Consider the following 20,677-nt stretch of genomic DNA (forward strand, 5'->3'; position numbering starts at 1 on the left):
TCTCTCTAGATGAATGAATTAGTATGACTGTAGCTCAATGCTTTTCTGAATTGTAGATTATTTTGTCTTAATAGAATCATGTGCTATGTTAGCTAACTTTGAAAATCTTGTCTATTTCCAGTATTTGTGAAAACAATGGGTTCCAGGTATTAGGAAAAAATGCACTATTTGTGTGTAATTAACCCAGACAAAACTGGCTCTATTAGCATAAATGTAATGCTAGTACCCCCTATAAAATGTTGATATCTATTTAAAAAGCTGTTTTCTTTTCTGTGTTACACATATATCTTCCCTTTGTCAAAGACATTTTGGAATTGCTTTAAGTAATTCAATAATAATATAAATAATGAAATAATTTAAATAGTAATATAAATAATCATATTATTCAATAATGTCAATTCAATATTTAATTATATTAAATAATAATTAGATGGTTTAAATAATTCATTCAATTACATAATTCATGTTTTGGTAATATCAAAAATAATAATGATTTTGGTGTAGATATTTTAGTTGTCTTCTTATTAGAAATGTCCTTTCATTTTATTTGAGCTTATTTGATCATATCTTTACTATTGTCTCTAGTACATATGACATATGCATTTCTTTTATGTTGTTGAAAAATTATGCATATGGATTTTTGTTTTAGATAACACAGCTACAATTTTGACTAATAGAACTGGATTTAGCCTACAAGAAGAGTCTGTCTTCTACATATCTATCTTAATTGCTGACAATGGAATCCCATCACTTACAAGTACAAACACCCTTACCATATATGTCTGTGATTGTGATGAAAATGGGAATACACAGATCTGCAGGAATAAGGAATTTATGCTTTCCATGGGATTCAAGAGAAAAGTTATAACTGCTATTCTTATCTGCATTATGGTAATATTTGGTAAGTAGTGCTAAACTGAACATATACTCATTTATTTAAAACAGCATAATATATAAAATAGTTAATTCTATTATAGCAGTGTAGTGTGGGTTTGTGTGTATGTGTTTATTATTCCTCTGAATGTAATACAATTCTTAAATGCAGTAAATGAAAAATAGAGTGGATAAACATGCATTTCAAGCTGAAAATCAATGATCATTGTATTGTATTAGTATGTGTGTGTGTGCACATCTATTTATGCATGTTTTGACACATATGCATTGGAAAATATATATATATAAATTAGTAACAATAATGGTGAGCTTCTGTTGAGTGCCTATTATACATCAAGAGACAGTCTTCAGTATTTTTTATGCATTATACAATTTGATCTTCACAATAACCTTATGAAGTAGGGACTCTTATCCCTACAGTGTATAGATGAAGAAACTGAAACTCAAAAAATTATATGCTTTACCAAGGGCCATGCAGCTAGAAAATTATGTGCTGAGATTTCATAACCACAACATACCACTGTGCAAGAGTCCAAAGAGAAAAATGCAGTAAAATCTACTTTCTTAGCAATTTTCCATTATATAATACATTATCAACTGTAGTCACTGCATTGTATAGTAGATCTCTTAAACTTCTCTTAAAGTTTAACTTAAATTTTGTGTTCTTTGACCAACATGTCTGCATTCCTCTATCCCCCTAATACTAACTACCATTCTACTTTCTACTTCTATATGAGTTAGATGTTTTTTACATTTGACATATAAGTGACATCATGCAGTATTTGTCTTTCTGTGCCTGGCTTATTTCACTTAGCATAATGTCCTCTAGGTTCATCCATGTTGTTGTGAATGACAGTGTTTCCTTCTTTTTAAGGCTAAGTAGTATTGCATTGTGTATATATATACACCATGTTTTCCTTATCCGTTCAACCACTGACGGAAACTTAGGTGGATGCCATATGTTGGCTATTATGAATAATGCTACAATAAACATGGGAATGCAGATCTCTCTTCACCATATTAATTTCATTATTAAGTATGTAAGGTGATACACATATTAATTAAATTGATTTAATCATCCTACAATGTATGTACATATATCAAACATCAAATTATATACCATAAATACCATAAATTTATATACCATAAATAGTATATAATTACTATTTTTCAATTAAAAAACAACAATTTTTCATTATTTTTTTTCTGTGAATAAAAAAACTAAATGTTAGGATCAAGGAATGTAAAAGAGTCTTATTTAATCAAAGAATTAAGCAGAAAGCTCATTAAAATAGATGCATTTGTTTTTATTTGCTTGTTATTGTTGCTTTTATTGTTGTTTTCATAAGCAGATAATTTATACCCATTTTACAGAAGAGACAGTGGAACCCCACAATGTCTTACCCAGGCTCAAGATTACAAATGATTCATCTAATATAAACTTTTCTCATTTTCCTTTTTTAATGCCAATATATATGATCCAAATCCTGCTCTTACTTCCCTTGTAACTTCACACCACAAGCCAATGCAACTATATTGAGTATTGAGAACAATTATATCAGCCACTGGTTCCAGAATCCTAAACTGACACAAGATACGTTTCAGGACTTGCCTTGCATTACTCATCTTTCTCAAAGCTTCCAAAACCATCATTCTTCTTTTACCACTTAACATTACTATTCTTTTGGGCCCTGCTTCAGTTTTTCAAATATTTTTAATGGTCTTTGACCATAAAACTGAATTCAGAGCTACGTAGCTAGGTACCAGAAGAAAGAAGCAGTAATTACAGTCTACTATTTGGAGGACGGCAAGCATTTAACTACTTACAAATACAGACCTAAATCAAGCCCTAAACACCCACAAATACTCTATGGGCAGCTTCACAGTGACAGGCATGAGTGACACTTAGCAGGTGGGAATATGGGACAACCAATAGTCATTAATTTTCTTTGAAAGTGATTGGAATATTATTTATTAGACCTTTTCCATTTCAACCATATATATCATATGAGTTTTAAAGTCCAGTACATGAAATCAAACATGGTGACCTTATTTATTTCAAGAGCATTATTTCAAGTATTTAAAATGTAAGTTTTATAAAAATATTACATACCTAATATAGCTCCATTTGTGATAATATTAATGATATTACTTCATGTTTCTTTCAAGTACTATGTGTAAAATTATGAGTAGCTTCATAAGATCCAAGGTTGAGTAAGGGTTGGTTATCATTCTCTCTCTCTCTCTCTCTCTCTCTCTCTCTCTCACACACACACACACACACACACACACACACACACACACACATACAGTTTTGCTTAATAGAAAAAAGAAGTGTTCTGAAAATTTTCTTTTTATACATGATTCTAAAATTATCTTATGTAATAAACATCAATTCTGGACAAACTATATGATTCAAATACCTGATAGGCTTGGAATTTCTGAAATTAATGTCATATCACAGAGCACAGGCTCTGAACCAACTTTCTGCTTTTGTCAATATTGTTAGATTTTATTTTATTTATAATTGACACAATAATTATATATATTTTGGAGTCACAATGTGATATTTGAGTACATGTGTGCATTGTACATCAAATTAGGGTACCTAACATATCCGTTACTTTAAACATTTATCATTTCTTCATAGTAATATGAAATCCTCTCTTCTGGCTATCTTAAAATAAACCAATCACTATTATTACCTATAGTCACCCTAAGTGTGATAGAACCCCACAATTTATTCCTCCTGTTGAACTATAACTTTGTATCTGTTGACCAATCTTTCCCTATCCCCTTTTCCCTCACCCCCCACAGCTTCTGGTAATCACTATTCCACTCTATACTTTTAAAACATGAACTTTTTTAGATTCCACATATAAATGAGATCATTCAGTGCTTGTCTTTTTATGTCTGACTTATTTCACTTAACATAATACCCTGTAGGTTCATCCATGTTGCCACAAATGGCAGAATTTCATTCTGTTTTATATATGAATAGCATTAAACAGCATTCCATTGTATCTTTTATCTAGTTGTGTATTTATGGGAATGTGATGTAACATCTTTGTGCTTCAGTTTTTCCATCTTTAATAGGATATGATAATATGAGGGTTTCATAAGAAATAAATAAATAAATAAATGTAAAGCTTTTAGAACCATTCCCCATATATACTTTGTAGTCAATAAATATTAACTCAGGAGATAATTATGCTACAGAATTTAGCCTTAATGAAAATATCTAACTGTTCCATTGTTTTGAACTTTTATTCACGTGGATGATTGGTTACTAAGATTGACAAGTGGATTCAGATTGGAAAATGTTCCATTATCTACTTTGTTCTATTTTTATATTTAAGAAAAAAATTAAGTTTTTAAGTTAAATTGATTATCATCAAACACAGTTCACTAAATCTTTCTAGTGTTACTCCTTTAAGTCATCAGACAAAAGATTGTGATACTTCCTTATGTCATTTTGCAAGTCCTTTTGGTAAATTTTCAATGATAAATGTGTCTTTATCTTGTGGCCATAAAATGTAAGCATCTGTCTTGAGCTTGTAACAGGATCAAGAACTGTAATGTTTATAATAGTCTTTATGCATTAATTAATATTCTGATATGCTTTTTCTCTCAGGGTTTATTTTTTTGATCTTGTGTCTAAAACAACGAAGAAAACAGACTCTATTTCCTGAGAAAGGTGAAGATTTCAGAGAGAATATATTCAGATATGATGATGAAGGGGGTGGAGAAGAAGATACAGAGGCGTTTGATATAGTAGAGCTGAGGAGTAACACCATAATGCGGGAATGCAAGACTCGGAAAACCACCAGGGCGGAGATCAGGAGCCTATACAGGCAGTCTTTGCAGGTTGGCCCAGACAGTGCCATCTTCAGGAAATTCATTCTAGAAAAGCTGGAAGAAGCTAATACTGATCCGTGTGCGCCTCCCTTTGACTCCCTCCAGACCTATGCTTTTGAGGGAACAGGGTCCTTAGCTGGATCCCTAAGCTCCTTAGGATCAGCAGTCTCTGATGAGGATGAAAACTATGATTACCTCAACGAGTTGGGACCTCGCTTTAAAAGATTAGCGTGCATGTTTGGTTCTGCAATGCAGTCAAATAATTAGAGCTTTTAACCATCAAAACGTTAAGAAGTAATAATATATACTTGGTCCAAATTGTAGTCTCTTGGTAAAGAGCTGTGTGCTTTGCTTTTCTGAGGGGATAAAAAAAAAACCCTAGTTTATAGAGTTTTCTTATTTTCTTTGAGTAAATATCCCATGATTGTTCAGGCTACACACATGTTGTCATTGAACAAAGTGTGGAAAGAGGTGCCAACAATCAGCTTTCAGGCGCCAGTGCAAGGCAACTCTAGCGTATGACTGAAATATTCCTCAAGGATTTTTCAATATCATTTAATGTAAATTCTTAAATTTTTTGAATGGCTACTGTGGGAAAGGCACTGAATCAGGCCATCTTGTCTTTTTTTTTTTTTTTTTTTTACTTTTAGAAAGTGACAGTAAAATATTTATGTGTGTTAAGTTCCTGATACTATACAGAGACAAACTTTAACACCTAGGAGAATCTGGGTAATTATACAAAAGTTTAAAAACATTTACTTTATGTGATAAACATGTTTCTAACTAGGAGTCCATGATTCATTCTAGTTTGGTATTTTAAAATCTTTGCCAAGACCACTCTTTTAAACTGATTTCAAATTTGGACAGATACTTGGTATGTAGTAATTATTCAGAGTTATATAGTTTATAAATTTGTATTATTTTTGATATTATAGCTGGATTATTTTCATATGAAACAGAAAATATATTTTTATCATGTCAAAATGAATGGCAAAATATATATCAATATTTACTCATCATTAAATTTAAACTTTATGAAACTGGTGGAAATTGTGAAAATTTTAAGTGTATTTTATTTCTACTACAAATTATTTAGATAAGTGGAAGGAATACTGGATTCACATTTCAATTATTCACTCTCACTATTATGATCAACTGCACTAACTCTTACCATTCATAGAATGAAACGATATAATTCTCCACATTTCTTTTTCTATTAAGAGCTTAGAATATGACTGATCCTTCAGTGTGCCATTTTTTATTACTGAATATAAAATTAGGCATAATAGTTACTTTTATTGTAGCCTTATGAAGGAAATAAATGCTAAGCTGTTGGACATAAAGTTTATGGTACCAGTAGATACTAATATAATAAAACACTTTAATTTTAGTCAACCTTTTAAGAATGATCCTTATTATTATATCCAAAGAAGGTGGACTTCAAAATTTATAGTTTGAACAAGAAGAAGTAGTGATTAGAAAGTTCTTAAAATTGGTTTATATGATCATTTTTTATTAATAGCATATGAGACTGAGATGAAGCAAATTGGCCATATATGCTTAAATCAAATATTTTGAGTAATTTTGAACTATGGATAGAATAGTTGAATGGTTATAATATTTTTTCTGTGTACTTAGAAACTTAAACATCTATATCATGTAATAGAAGAAAGTTTTTCATCAGTTGAACCGGTCACCATTGCATTGGTGACGTAAATATTGTGACTTTATGAAACCATGAGAAAATCTGATTTGAAATATAACAATTTAGGAAGATATTAAAAGTAGATGAAAGGACATAAAATGTAGTAAGTTCTTATGTATTAATATCATTATTTAGTTAGGAAAGAGTGTAAATACTAAACAAGAGAAAATTAAAAAATCAAAACCTTTCAAGTAAAATAGCAATGAGCAATTTGAGGGAAAATATTTGTTTCTATCATATGACATAAAAGTTGAAAGAGTAAAGTGAGGAAAAATTGCATAAATTATTCCATGAAGTATTGCTCCCTGTATTTAATAAAGACTGCTATGTAATCTTGGTTGAAGAACTGTAAAGTATGATAAACAACAGATGAAGCAATCCATAGAAAATAGATTAGAAAAACGAAATAAGGTATTCTGGATATCACAGTAAACTCTGTATGGATGAAAGCCTTATAAACAACTTATAAATTTGAACAAACAACTTATAAAAATGTATGTTGATGCAAAATCAGTACCAATAGTGTTAACGTTTGTGTTTTAACGTCTGCACTAAGCAGATGTGTTAAAGTAGATTCTGGTTTAATTAATGATAAGACTGCCAATCATAGAATATGTAGGAAAAGCACATACATTATTGGATATTGATTTGCTAGTCTTAAAATTGTTTCTTTTAACCATATCAAAAAACACTGTCAATTCTAGTAAAAAAAAAAAAACTGCCATTTCCTAGAATTTATACTTTGTATTATTTCAATAACTATTTTAATTTTTTTCTATTCGTAAGGGAAGTTGCAAGAATACAGATGTCTCCTAAGCTAAAGGCATTACACGAAGAATTTGTTTTTGTAAATTTTAATAAAGTCTAAATTAATGCAGATATTTATTAAGAAAGTACAGCTTCACATTAATATCCACAGTACTTAAATATCCCTCTTAGTTGACTCATGGATTTACATGCAAGCTGCAAATGACTAATGATAGAAATAAAAGATATTGGAAATCCTTTATAGAAATCAAAAAATATCAGCAATACTCAGTGTATGTACTTGAGCCTCACAGACCTGCGTTTGAATTAGTTCCCTTCTTAAATAAGTGTCTGAACTTTGCCAAACTGCCTAATCTTTTTGGACCTCAGTTTAATCTTTAAAATGAGGTCCAAGCTACCTAGTTCACATATTTGTTATGAAGAATAGATAATAAGATATGGAAAACAAGCAGCATAAACTGTACCTAACAAAATGTAACTGCTCATTAAATAACTGTACCCTTATAATAGCTGATGTTATTCTGCTAGAACACATGGATCTATTTATTTTCCAGCACTGAATCATCCCAATGGCACAGGGCACATTTGAAAAATTGACTTTCTGCCTTGACTCATAAGCCATGCATTTTCCTATACCTACTTATTTCTGCAGTTTCTCCTCCTTCTCTCCACCTCAGTTACTAAAACAACCTTCCCCAAATAGGTCAATGTTTTATTCCCTTACTTCATTCGAGTGTGTGATCAGCTGCAACTTTCTCAGAAAGACCTACAGGACCACCATCCACTTTCTGTGGATTTTGCTTCTGCCTTGTTTTTTCTTTATCAAATCATTCATCTACCTGGATTATTGTTGCCTTGCTCCTTTGTTATTATAGAATGTGACACTTAGTGGGTAAAGAATTGTCAATCTTGTTCTTTTATTATTGTCTAAAATTGTTTATAGCACAAAGTAAATGACCAATAAATAGTTCATGAATAATGCAATAACGAATCCAATCTATTTTACTCAGTCATGCATAGAAGTCCCATTGGTTTATATTGAATATTAATATGGAATTAATGTATTTTAAAAAATAGATTAACACTGAGTAGTTACTGGATTGAGGGAAGATTTTTCAAAAACTCTAGATGTTATATAAGCTTGCCATTTTAACTTGTTTGAACTCATTGTATAGAGAGAAAAAAGTTTGATGATATACTATTCAGTCAAAATAAGTCTTCTCATGATTGATGTAGAAAGTCTCCTATGAATATGTGCCCATGAAGCATGAGGAATATGAAAATATATGCCTTACATGAAAACCCTGCTTCACATTTTACAGTACAGTTTGGTAACAGGTGTATTGTACCTTTCCCAGGGCTACTTAAAACCTACAAGGTAACTTCAAGTTCTCATATATGCTCTACAACAGTAATAGATAGAAAATAGATGAAAGACAGGAAGAGTAATTAAAGAGGTAAATGGAAGAAAGGAATATGTAGGATTTTACATATTCAAATATGTCTGTCTATCAATCTATGGAAATTGATTTCCTGGAAGAGGAGAGACTACCATCTCAATCTCCAAGGTAGTTCCTTGTGAACTATTAGAATTTCTTGTTGCCCTTTTTTCCTAGAGAGCTACGAAGATGCCAGGCAGAACTGTTTGAAATACCATGGAAGGAGAGAGGACAGTGGCTGGGAAAATGCAGTTCCTAGCATTTGACAGGGCGAGGGTGCATGAGTTTCCCATAGGTTAATTAACTGCAACTGTAGAAACTTCGCACATTTCTACGATGGAGCTGAGAAGGAGCTTATAACAGTTGTCAAAAAAATATGTCACATAGCTCAAGGAACAAGAGATATCTCAAGTCCTTGAGATAATACACCCCAGGATAGCAGGCCAGGCTTGGATGCCTAAGTCAGAGGACACTGGCTGTGAAGTTCTGATGACACCGGCATGTTACAGTGGCCCTTCTCTCTCCTCTCTCCTTTCCTATACAGAACCCAAAGAACCAGAAGCAACAGAGTGATTGAGAGATGATAAGATAGGAGGATAAGGTCTTCTAGTAAATGAAAAAAGGATTTTGTTTTTAATATTTGAAAGTTTTCAGAAACTGTGGAAACTGTCTGATATTTAGTCAAGGTGAGCATCAAAAAGATCAATGCAAATATGTCTAAAACTGAATAAAATAAATCATTTCGCTGGTGATTACCTTCAAGTTCCAAGCTAATAAACTGTATACATTAACATATTAAATCAATTTGTCACTTGATATAGTTCAAGTAATAATGTAAAATTCAATTTTCTAATGTAAACCATAAGCAAAATACACAAAAGTAAATATAATTTATAATACCCTTAAAACATGTGAGAGTGTATTAATAGTTTACACAGGTTTATTCCATATGCTTCCTTTGTATTTATTCATTTTAATATTAAAATATGATATGCCCTATTGATTTTCACAGGGATGATTTATTTATCTCAGCTACAAATAAACCTGAACATGGAAACTACAATATTTTCATGATTTTATAGAGGCACAAATCAATACAATGTTTTATCTATAAAAGGAAGTGGAGATGATGTACTGTATCCACATGTGATAATGCTAAACTTTTCCATAACTTTACTTCATTTGTATTCTAGTGAGAGCAAACGGTCTATGAAGTTCATTTTAATTATTTTTCAGTTGCTAATGTTCTTTTTTGTTTAACCTTGGGAAAGTTATTCAAAACCTTCTCTCTTGATACCTTCATCTGTACAATGGGGATATTAAGAGTACATAAGTCATAGGGCTGCTGTAGAAAATAACTGAAATAATATAAAAAGAATATGGAACTATGTCAAATGTATAGCAAATGCTTGATATTTTCACTTATTGTTATTATTGTTAAAGTAATGATAATCATTATATTATTATATTAATTTTACCTTTAGAAAGCTTCATTGGCATATCTCCTTACTCAAGTACTAGAATTAGCATAGACATGAAGAGAGAAGAACAGGAATTAATTCGAGATAATAATTAGCTTGCTGTTACTTGCTTCCTCTTCACCTTGACTCTCCCATGTTGATTTTCTATTACCAAAGGAAGAAATTAATTGCTCAAATTATACATTATGTATGAAGTGTTCTGATTTGGAAAGCCACTCCTCTATGGCATTTATTTGGGGGACAAAAATCTGGGAAGTTAAGTTGTAACCTACTTTTTGTGATAAGTTTTTTTAGGTGTATTTTACAAGAAAAACCGCCAAAAAAGGAAGAGTTGGTTTTGCTCACTTTGGAATTAATGGAGGAAAGAAATTATTTCTACATTATATTATAACTACATGGAAAAAATAAACATGCTTATGGGTCCAACAGAAAGCCTTTCAAACATATTGTTAATATTTAACATCTCATATCCATAGTTGTAATTTTATATTAGGAAATAAAAATTAAATTACCAGCAGATTGTTCTCATCACCTCTGATAATACAAATGAAATGCTGCATCCTTGACTTTTCCTATCTGCTTTCTCCTGTTCTTTTTAAAAACAAACATTACGGTCACATTGCCATATGTTCTCTGATGAGTAAGTTTTTATCATCCTGTCTTCTCATATCTGAGCCAATCTTAGGTCTCAGGCAAGTTCTAGGCAATTGTCCAGCTAAAACTGACACTTTAGTTTTCAGAAACTTCTTTCCTATCCAAAATAACCTTTATGTTATTCTGGAAGCTTCCACTATAAAGCTAATTATCTATTTTTAACTCTGTTAAAAACTTACACATGTTAACACTTGACATATTCAATTGATATGGAGAGGCTTTCACTAATAATTGAAAATAGTTTGTTTTAATAATTATAAAGATAAATTAGAAGTTGATACATCAGACAGTATATTTATGCATGGTAACTTACCATTATCATAGACTATTAAATTAATGTGACCCAATAATACAGTTTTTCAGGGGGACAACAGCAAAAATCTCTCTCTCTCTCTTCATAACATATTATCTATACACATGATTGTTATTTTCTTTACATAAAGACCAGAAAAGGAAATTGGTACCAAAAGACAAACTAGGAAAACGTGTAAAATGTGAAAATTCTAAGATTCCCTCATGCTTGTATTCAATCATCCCAGATAATAATATATTAAGTAAATAACAAACATCAAACATTTTATGCTAGTAGTGTCTACTATCCTCGTAGCATCTACTAAGCCCTCTCCAAGTTGAGTGCTATGTAATTAACCTTGGAGAGAATCTTAAATTGAAAATCTGTGTCCTGGCTGAAACAATAATGATGAAGAACACTTGGAGGTGAATAGAGAATGTGGCCAGGGTGAGAAGCTGTTCCTGAGGGAAGACTCAGCTCCCTCCACACTTCTCAAAGATACCACTACTCCTGATGGGTCCGCATGGAGTTAGACTCCAGATCAAAAGACAATAATATTAATAATAGGAGAATTTTCATTTTCTCAATTTTTTATGACTATGATAAACAAATCTGATCTCCTAAATCTCTCCCTCTCTTTAAACAGTTATGCTTCCTGACCCTATTCTACCTGTTTTCAAAGTGCTATTTCACTTAATGAGGTAGGTATGGTTATTTCCCCCAAGATGCTAATAAGGAAACTGGCACACAGAGGGACTCAGTAACCTACCTGTGGTCATACAGCTAAGAAGGAGCACAGCTAAAACTTAAATTTAGGCAAGCAAGTGCTAGATTCCAGGCTTTCACCCATGAATACATGCCAGCTCTCTGTTTACATCACTATTTGGTTATTAACACAGAAGCTTTTATTATATTTAATGCTGATAATTTTTTTCATTACTTTAGATGTTATCATTGTATAAATGTTATATACCAGTATACACATGGATAGGTTAAATAGGTGAATAACATTCTTTTTTCAAAACCTTTTCCCATTTTTATATTATTATTACTAAAACTGAGTTCCTATCATTAAAGTGCCAAGCATATTCTTTACCATTATTATTATATATTATTCATTATTTTCAAATATCCATAGAAGTGACACACTCAGAATGTCTGTGAGTACAGAAAAAATATTACTTATTCAAGAATAGTTTTCTTAAATTAGTATTATAGTAGTCAATGACATATCAACTACTATATAAATTTACTTAATATACTTCATTTTATTCCCCACAGTAATGATTCTTTCACAAAGGGCACACAAAGAAATACTTGTGTGTGATTTTTATATGGTCTCAAGTAACAAATAAATGATGAACAAAAAAAAAAAAAGAAGAAGAAAGTTAAGGCAAGAGGATGAAAAAGGCACTAAATTCACACTGGAGAATTCAGAGCAACTGCCCTCTATTTGCATACTTTTGGCTCTTTCTCCCCCTCCTTCCTCTGCTCTTCTTTTCATTTGCACATTTTTCGTATCATATGCACTTATATTTGCATGTGCTTTTTTTTTTCTTTTTTTCATATTTTAATCTTCAACTAGCAACAGAGGTCAGCTATATCTAATATTCATAGAGACTAAGAATTAAGCACTAAGACCCCAAAATCCACAGGCTATGCTGATATTGTCAGTTAACACTAAGTAAGCTTACATTGATACACAGGCCTCATCCCCTGAGTTATTTTTAGCAATATTCTGTATCCTATGAACGACAGCAAGATAATCAGTCCAACGTGTTTCTTTAACTTTCCCTTCCTGCCATGCAGGTGTCAGGACTGCATAGCCTCTATTATATCAAAGAATACAGCACTTCTTGATTAAACTAGCCTCTATTATATCAAAGAATACAGCACTTCTTGATTAAACAACACAACTACTAACCAATGGGTGACTCTAAATACCAAGGTAATAGGCACCATCACTACTGAGCACCAGGTCAAGTTCATTAACTTGTCTAACACATTTTTACATCACTCAGGATTAAAAAGCAGAGAAAATTCTATTTTGTTCAGAGACATGTGCGAGAATGAGTGATTGTATATTAGGATGGTTGTTTGGTAATGGTGTAAAAGTAACACCCCATTTTAAGGGATTGGGTTTGGTTAAACCTATCAGGTTTAGATGTTGATTTTTTTTAATTCATAGTTTTTAGAAAAGTTTTGAACATAAACAAGCTAGAGATTATGACTGTTTCTCAGGACCATTGAAAGAACATATATATTTTTTCAGTATGTCTTGCTAAAGCATTTGAAGTCTAAAGAAACCAGACTTCTCCCAGAAATAAGCTGGTCTTATTATTTTTGAAACAGTATAATACACTATATATGTGATTATACAACGGGTATATGTATATACATTTTTAAATTTTCTTAAGTATGAGCAGTACAGATTTCTAAATTGGGTAGAGGAATATTTTAGTATGTTCAGACTGCTATGACAAAATACCATAGACTGGGTAGCTTTTACATAACAGAAATTTATTTCACACAGTTCTCAAAGGCTGGGAATTTCAAGACCAAGGCACTAGCAGATTTGGTGTCCAGTAAAGGCCTGCTTCCTGATTTATAGATGGTAGGTTCCAGTTGTGTCTTCACACAATATAGAATAAAAGCAGCTCTCTTGGGCCTCTTTTATAAAGGGATGAATCCCATCTAGGAGGGCTCTACCTTTATGATCTAACCACCTCCCCAAGACCCCACCTCCTAATACTATCACATTGGTGATTAGGTTCAAATATGAATTTTGAGGAGAGACAAATATTCAGACCACAGAAAAAATGAATATATTAGTAGCAAATATGAAGGTAAATATTCCACAATATCCCTTACACAGGATTTGATTTTATGTAATATGATCTCAATATAATAGCACACTTGGACAATTTTCTCATCCTAATAGATAAAGATGTTGTGTTAGCAACCTAAGAGCTCTATCATATTTTTCTCAACTACAGTGATGGAAACACATAATTTTTCAAGGAATGTTTTTGATGTAGTATTAAAAAACTATGAAATTTCTGTTTCTAATACAATATTTACTTTGATTTATAAATTTTTGAGAAAATGGGCTGATAATCCTAAACAGTGCCAGGGTTTTTTTAAGACTTCAGGCATAGGTATTAGATTAACATTACTTTATTACAAGTAATATAATATGCTCTATTACACCAACACTTGAATTTTTAATATAGTTTCAACATTTACACACTATAATAAAGAACTTAAGTCTATTTCCTTTTTAAGGTAAATAAAAAATGCTTGTGTTTCTTTTTGAGCAGAAGGAGCAAGATTTGTTCTTAATGTTGTTTCAAGATACTTCGTAATTTTGAAAGTTCTATTTATTATATATATCACCTTTACACTTTCATATTATAGGATTCTTTTGTTTACATTTCCATGTTGATAATGTCTGGAAATTATAAAAATGGTTCTTATGATTTTGACAACTGAAATACAAAGAAATAGCTTGTCCAATTACTTGTCTCAGTAGCAAATATCTATAAAAGTATACATAAAGCAGAATACAAACTAGAGTATGTTCTTTTTCACACTATATGAAAATAATGTTAATGAGTCCAAAGCTATTAAACTGGTGGCCAAGAGGATATTTCTAGTAATGATGTGTTGGTTATTCTAAGTATACAAATTAATTTTTATGAAGGAAACTGCAAAAGTAATGCATATAGTTTCAGGGATATGATTACTCCAAATGCTCTCAGTTATAAAATCATGAAAGTTTGGTATCTCTTAAAAAGTCTTCTCCTCCTCTTAAATATTAAAAAAAATAGAAAAAATAAAATGTTATGATATCATATGAAAAAAGAATGTGCCATGCTTATGATAATGTGTCTTCCATGATTTGGCTTTAGGTGGGCTCTTTAGCCTTATTGCTGAGCAGTTCTCCACAAAACACCTTACACCCTGCTAATACCAAATATATTTCAGTTGTCCAATATATCAAGAGCACATTGATATGTAAGATGTTCTCTTATCTAAGAATAGCTTTCGTTCCTTAATCTACCTGAGCATCACCTACTTTTCCTTGATAATGAAGGCAAATATTAAATATTTTAGGGAGTCATTTGGGATTAACATGTTGGATGTGAAGACTTCCATCCCTATTCCATAGGGCTTGTGCATATCCACGTTATCAGATTGATCATACACTCTTTTGTCCTTTACATTTTGTTTATGTCTCTCCGCAGTCCTTGGACTATGGGAGATTTGACTACATGAACTGTGTTTTATTCATTTTTTACTTAAATTCCTGCAAAACACCTATAATCTAGTAGATTCTTTCCTCCTTTCTCTCTGTCTCTCTGTCTCTCTACACACACACACACTTGTGTGTATACATACACATCTACATTTTGAAAATATTGGACAAAACAAGAATGTTTGTGTGTTTGTGTATATTTGTGTCTTTGAAATATATAAAAACAAATTCTTTGGTATCCTGTATATGTGACTACCACCTTAGTTGATCAAAGAAAGTCAATTGAGGCCAAGCGTGGTGTCTCACGCCTATAATACTAGCACTCTGAGAGGCTGGGTGGATTGCTCAAGCTCAGGAGTTTGAGACCAGCCTGAGCAAGACTGAGACCCTGTCTAAAAATAGAAAGAAATTAATTGGCCAACTAAAATACATAGAAAAAATTAGCCAGGCATGGTGGTGCATGCCTGTAGTCCCAGCTACTCGGGAGGCTGAGGCAGAAGGATTGCTTGAGCCCAGGAGTTGGAAATTGCTGTGAGCTAGGCTGATGCCATGGCACTCTGGCCCAGGCAACAGAGCAAGAGCAAGACTCTGTCAAAAAAAAAAAAAAAAAAAAAGTCAATTGACACAAAGGAAAGGGTGAAGAAAATTTGGGCTGTAGTAATAAAAATGCAAATAAAGAATTGCCCCACTAAAATAGAGGTATCTAGTCCTTTGGAAGATGGTGGTCTTAAAAATCCATGTATAAAAGTAGAAAAGCATTTCAAATTTCTTACATACTTCATAATCTACAAAGGCTGAGTAAAATCTAATTATTATTATATCATGGCTAGAGAATACCTAGGACCTAATATTTAAAGAAGTTTCAGACATAGAGATTAAAAGTTTAATGTGCCAAGGAACAAAGAAATACAAGGAGGAGTATAAGGAGTCAGGCCAATTTGTCCTTACTCCCCCTAAGATAAAGTTCTGGAAAATATAGTAGGAGGAAGGGAGTTAGCAGGGCTCTGCTTTCCTCTTGAAACTCTGAGAGGTGTCTGCCACCCAAAGTGGCCCAATCCTTCACAGCCTTCTATAGCCCAAAGGAGACAATGTGGCATGATAATTATACAGATGGGCTGAGCTTGTTATCCATGCAAACTCTCTTTTTCCACAAAGGATCCAGAAGCCAGGTGGTCATGCTGTGTGGATAAATAGCATAATTTTGTGAGTCAGCATGCCTGGATTAAGGCATTCCCAGATAGCTGTGGAACATTATTTCTGTTTTAGGTGTCTTAATGAGGATGTTTCTGGAAGAGATTAGCATCTGAATAAATAGCTGAGTAAAAAAATGTCCGCTCTCAGCAATGTGCACAGGCATCATCCAATATGTTGAGGGCTTGAATAAAACAAAAAACAGAGGAAGGACAAATTCTCTCTCTCCTTGATCTGAGACATTATCTGTATTCTCCCGTCCTCAGACATCAGACATCTTTGTCCTTGGGGCTTTGGCCTCCAGGACTTACTGTAGTGCTCTCCCCCTAACCCCAGCTATGAGGCCTTCATAGTCAGAGTGTATTACACTACTGACTTTCCTGGTTTTCCAGTGAACAGATGGTATATCTGTTTCTCTGGAGAACCCAGACGAATACAAATAGCCACAGTAACTACACAATTTACTGGCTGGTAAGATACTATATGGGAGTCATGCCCCAATCTTAAAACACTCTCAGTGGCAGTGGGAGTTTAAGCAAAGCCCATTTGTCTTCAGGTACTGGCCAGCACATGCCCGGTGGCCAAGAAGTTGAGAGACAGTGCAACAGACGGGAAGGATAAATCAAATATGCTCTTCTATCTATGCAACCAAGTTTGAATTACCCAAAAACTGCCAAGGTGGCATTTAAGAAAAAATAGATGAGCTAAAAGAAATATTGATGCTCTGCTTTTTGTTTGTTTGTTTTTGCACATCTGAATTGTAATTGATTTTATTTTTGACCTTCCAACATATATATTCAAATATGGTATTAATTTTAAGGTGGCCAACTTAGAACAATCCCAGTCAATTTGATTGGTGATTTTCACTTGAAATTCCTTGTGCAAAAATATCTTATGATCCAATTTTGGGTCAAAGAGCATACAGATCTCTGAATAAACCCACAGAGGGCAAAAATGAGAAAGAAAGAAAACATCAGGAGCTGCATATCTAGACACATTTTCAAAGAGCAAATGAGGTTAAATGATTGCTCTCTATACTCATTCTGCTCTCCATAGTAAAAAGCAAGTAATGTAAAATCCTTCCCCAGTAATATTTTTGGAGAAAATATTAGAACATGGTAGTAGTTATTAGCACTGAATCATTACTATGATCCTAACCTGTTAATTAGAATGTCTTGCTCCTATCGTACGGCTGGAATGCAACTTAATCATGCTCTGGCCAACGTGTAGTAGACAGGCATGGACATCATGTGTCCCAGCAGGGGGTGCTTTCTACCCATTTTTGCTTAGGTGGGAGACTATGGATCCATCTGTATTTTTTGCTAAGGCAAACATTATCATTACTAGCTCAGAGGAAGACAATATAATTCAACATGTATAGGCAAGTAGCACTAACCCACATAGAGTTTATTATATTAAAAACCAAAATTTCCTATGGTTTTCAGGTTTTGTTCTGTTATATGTTTGCCACATTAATAAACATGAATTGGTAGATTTATTAAAATATAGAGATAACTGACATTGAACGTCATAGCTTAAGCTTTTATGACTGAATCATCTTAGAGTATCTGGTTAATATTTCAGATTATGGAAGAATGTCTGCCCTCGTAAATCATTTGCTACTTATAATGTGTTCTCTTTTCTAATAAAATTGGTTGCACAAAGCCTGTGTAGCCTTGGGATTTGAATTCAAAGAGCATCATGGAGGCAGAGCTATTCATTCTGGGCTGGCTCTTGTTTTGCCATGTGCTGCAATATTCTAAAAGCCAAATGCTACTTTCTATGGCATGTACGCTACTCCCCTAGGCAGATTTCAGCCCCAGATTTCCTTCCCTAATCACTTCCACTTATTTTCATATTGCATATAGCATTAAGTAAATCAGAATATTCCATTATGATTTCTAATTGCCTTTCTGAAAGGTGAAATGCTTAAATGTATTAAATATGTTAAGCATTGCAGCAGTCCCACTGAGAGACATAGGGATTTCAACATCATCATCACCTGTATAAAACAATTCAATATGCTTCTCTACTTCCAGGCAGTTCCTTCATTCAAGTAGAAATGTTCCGATATGTGCTTTTGACAATTAGCCTTTGCCTTAAGACAATGCTCCAAATACAAGATCAGAATAATAATTAATTTTTAAATAACATATATTTATAGCTTTGCATTAATAATAAAAATGTCAAGAGATGTGGTTTGTAATACTCAAGTAATAGGTATTCTTTGGAGTAATATAGTGTGTACTTAGTTAGCTTTCTTAATATTTTCAAAAGTTAAGTCTCATATAGTTAAACTACTGTCAATCTACTTTGTAAGACAAAGCTCCCCAAAGTAACCCTCAACTACCACAAGTAGCAAATTTTAGTGCAAATTTTAGATTATCTCTTGTAATTTAGCAATTATTTGCTTCAAAAGTTCCATTTGAATAATACAAATAGCTTTAAAATGTGATATTGATGTGATCCCTACACTGTTCAATATTTTAGGATGATTTTGTTCTTCTATACAAAGGTGTGAGACATACACACACAGATATTTTAACAGTATTTTTCACTGCATTATCTCATTTTCTCAGCACAACTCTGTGAACTAAGTAGGATAAATTTGTGTGTTTGTGTATATGTGTGCCATAGTAAGGGGAAGAAAACACACCATAAGATAGTGAGAATCCACTCTGATAGATTTTCATCCCAAGTGATTTCTAGTTATCATGAGGCCAGCACTCATATTCATCCAATCAATAAATATTTATTGAGCACCCCTTACATGCCAAACACTTTAGTAGATGTTGAGAAAATCAAGAAATATAAATATAAGATCTCTTCAATATCCCCAAAAAACTATATCAAAAGATGAGTATGCAAAAAAAAATATTTATCACAATTGAGATGCTATTAGAGGTCAATTCAAAGTGAGTGAGAATATGGAGGAGGGAGCCTCTCACAGACTAATGACTCTTAGTGGTGGATACAGCAGAGGGTATGGTGAGGAAAAGCCTTATGAGGAGGTAATATTTGAGTTGATCATTGGCATGATCTTGGCAGATATGATACTATGTCTCTAAGTATCATATGTATGAGTCATAGTATCATATGCTATACAGATATGATATATCTGATATCATATGATATATTGTTCCAACTTTGGCCATTGGAAACTCCTGTGTCCAATGTTATAACCCTATGATTGCATTTAAGCTGCCTCCATATCTTTTCATGGCTTAAAAAATCATTTCATTTATTGTTGAATAGTATTCCATTACATGAATGTGCCACTGTTTGTTTATCCATTCACCCCTTGAAGGACATCTGATACAAAAATTTCTATGCAGATTTTTTGTGGATTTTTTTTTACTAAGAATACTGAAGATTTTATTTACTTTTTTATTCACTCATTTATTTATTTAGAGATTTATTTATTTAGGGTTAGGGTCTTGCTATGTTGCCCAGTATGTCCTTGAACTTCTGGACACAAGCAATCCGCCCACCTCAGAGTCCAGAATAGCTGAAACTACAGGTATGCACTATTGCTCCTGGCTCCTATGAATATTTCTGCCTGAACATAAATTTTCAAATCAGTTGGGTCAACATATAGAAATGAGATTGCTTTGTCATATGATAAGACTATGTTTAGCTTACTAGGAAGATGCTAAATTGTCTTCCAAAGTGAATGTACCATTTTAAATTCACATCAATAGTGAATGAGTGTTCCTCTTACTCTATCTCTTCTTAATAACTTGGTTTTGGAAAGTTTTTGAATTTTCATTATTCCAATATGTGCATAGTTATATCTCATTATTGTTCCAATTTGCACTTCCCAATTATGAATGATGCTGAGCATTTTTCATGTGGTTATTGTCCATCTATATATCTTCCTTGATGAGATGTCTGTTCAGGACTTTTTGTTATATTTTAATTGGGTTGTTTTACTTATTATTGAGTTTTAAAAATTATTTGTCTATTTTAGGAAAACATTTTTATCAGTATGTTTTTCAAATATTTATCCCAGCTTGTGGTTTCTCTTTCGATTCTCAATAGTCACTTTTGCAAAATGGAATATTTTATTTTGGTAAAATACCGATTAGTGTTTTGTTCCTTCATGCATCATGCTTTTGTTGTTGAACCTAAAAACTC

The 20,677-nt window shown here is 32.6% G+C and overlaps 1 protein-coding gene across 1 annotated transcript in view; it reads left to right on the forward strand.

Moving 5' to 3' along the window:
- CDH19 (cadherin 19) overlaps positions 1–8,325 on the forward strand; it is a 73,218-nt gene extending 64,893 nt beyond the window's left edge. Inside the window, exons 11-12 of the mRNA XM_012748393.3 lie at positions 650–901; positions 4,529–8,325. Coding sequence (XP_012603847.3) covers positions 650–901; positions 4,529–5,019 — 743 coding nt within the window. The 3' untranslated portion in view covers positions 5,020–8,325. The remainder of the gene's footprint in view (positions 1–649; positions 902–4,528) is intronic.
- Positions 8,326–20,677: the final 12,352 nt, after the last annotated feature.

This window comes from Microcebus murinus, chromosome 17 (assembly GCF_040939455.1).
Source record: "Microcebus murinus isolate Inina chromosome 17, M.murinus_Inina_mat1.0, whole genome shotgun sequence".
NCBI classification, from domain to species: domain Eukaryota; kingdom Metazoa; phylum Chordata; class Mammalia; order Primates; family Cheirogaleidae; genus Microcebus; species Microcebus murinus.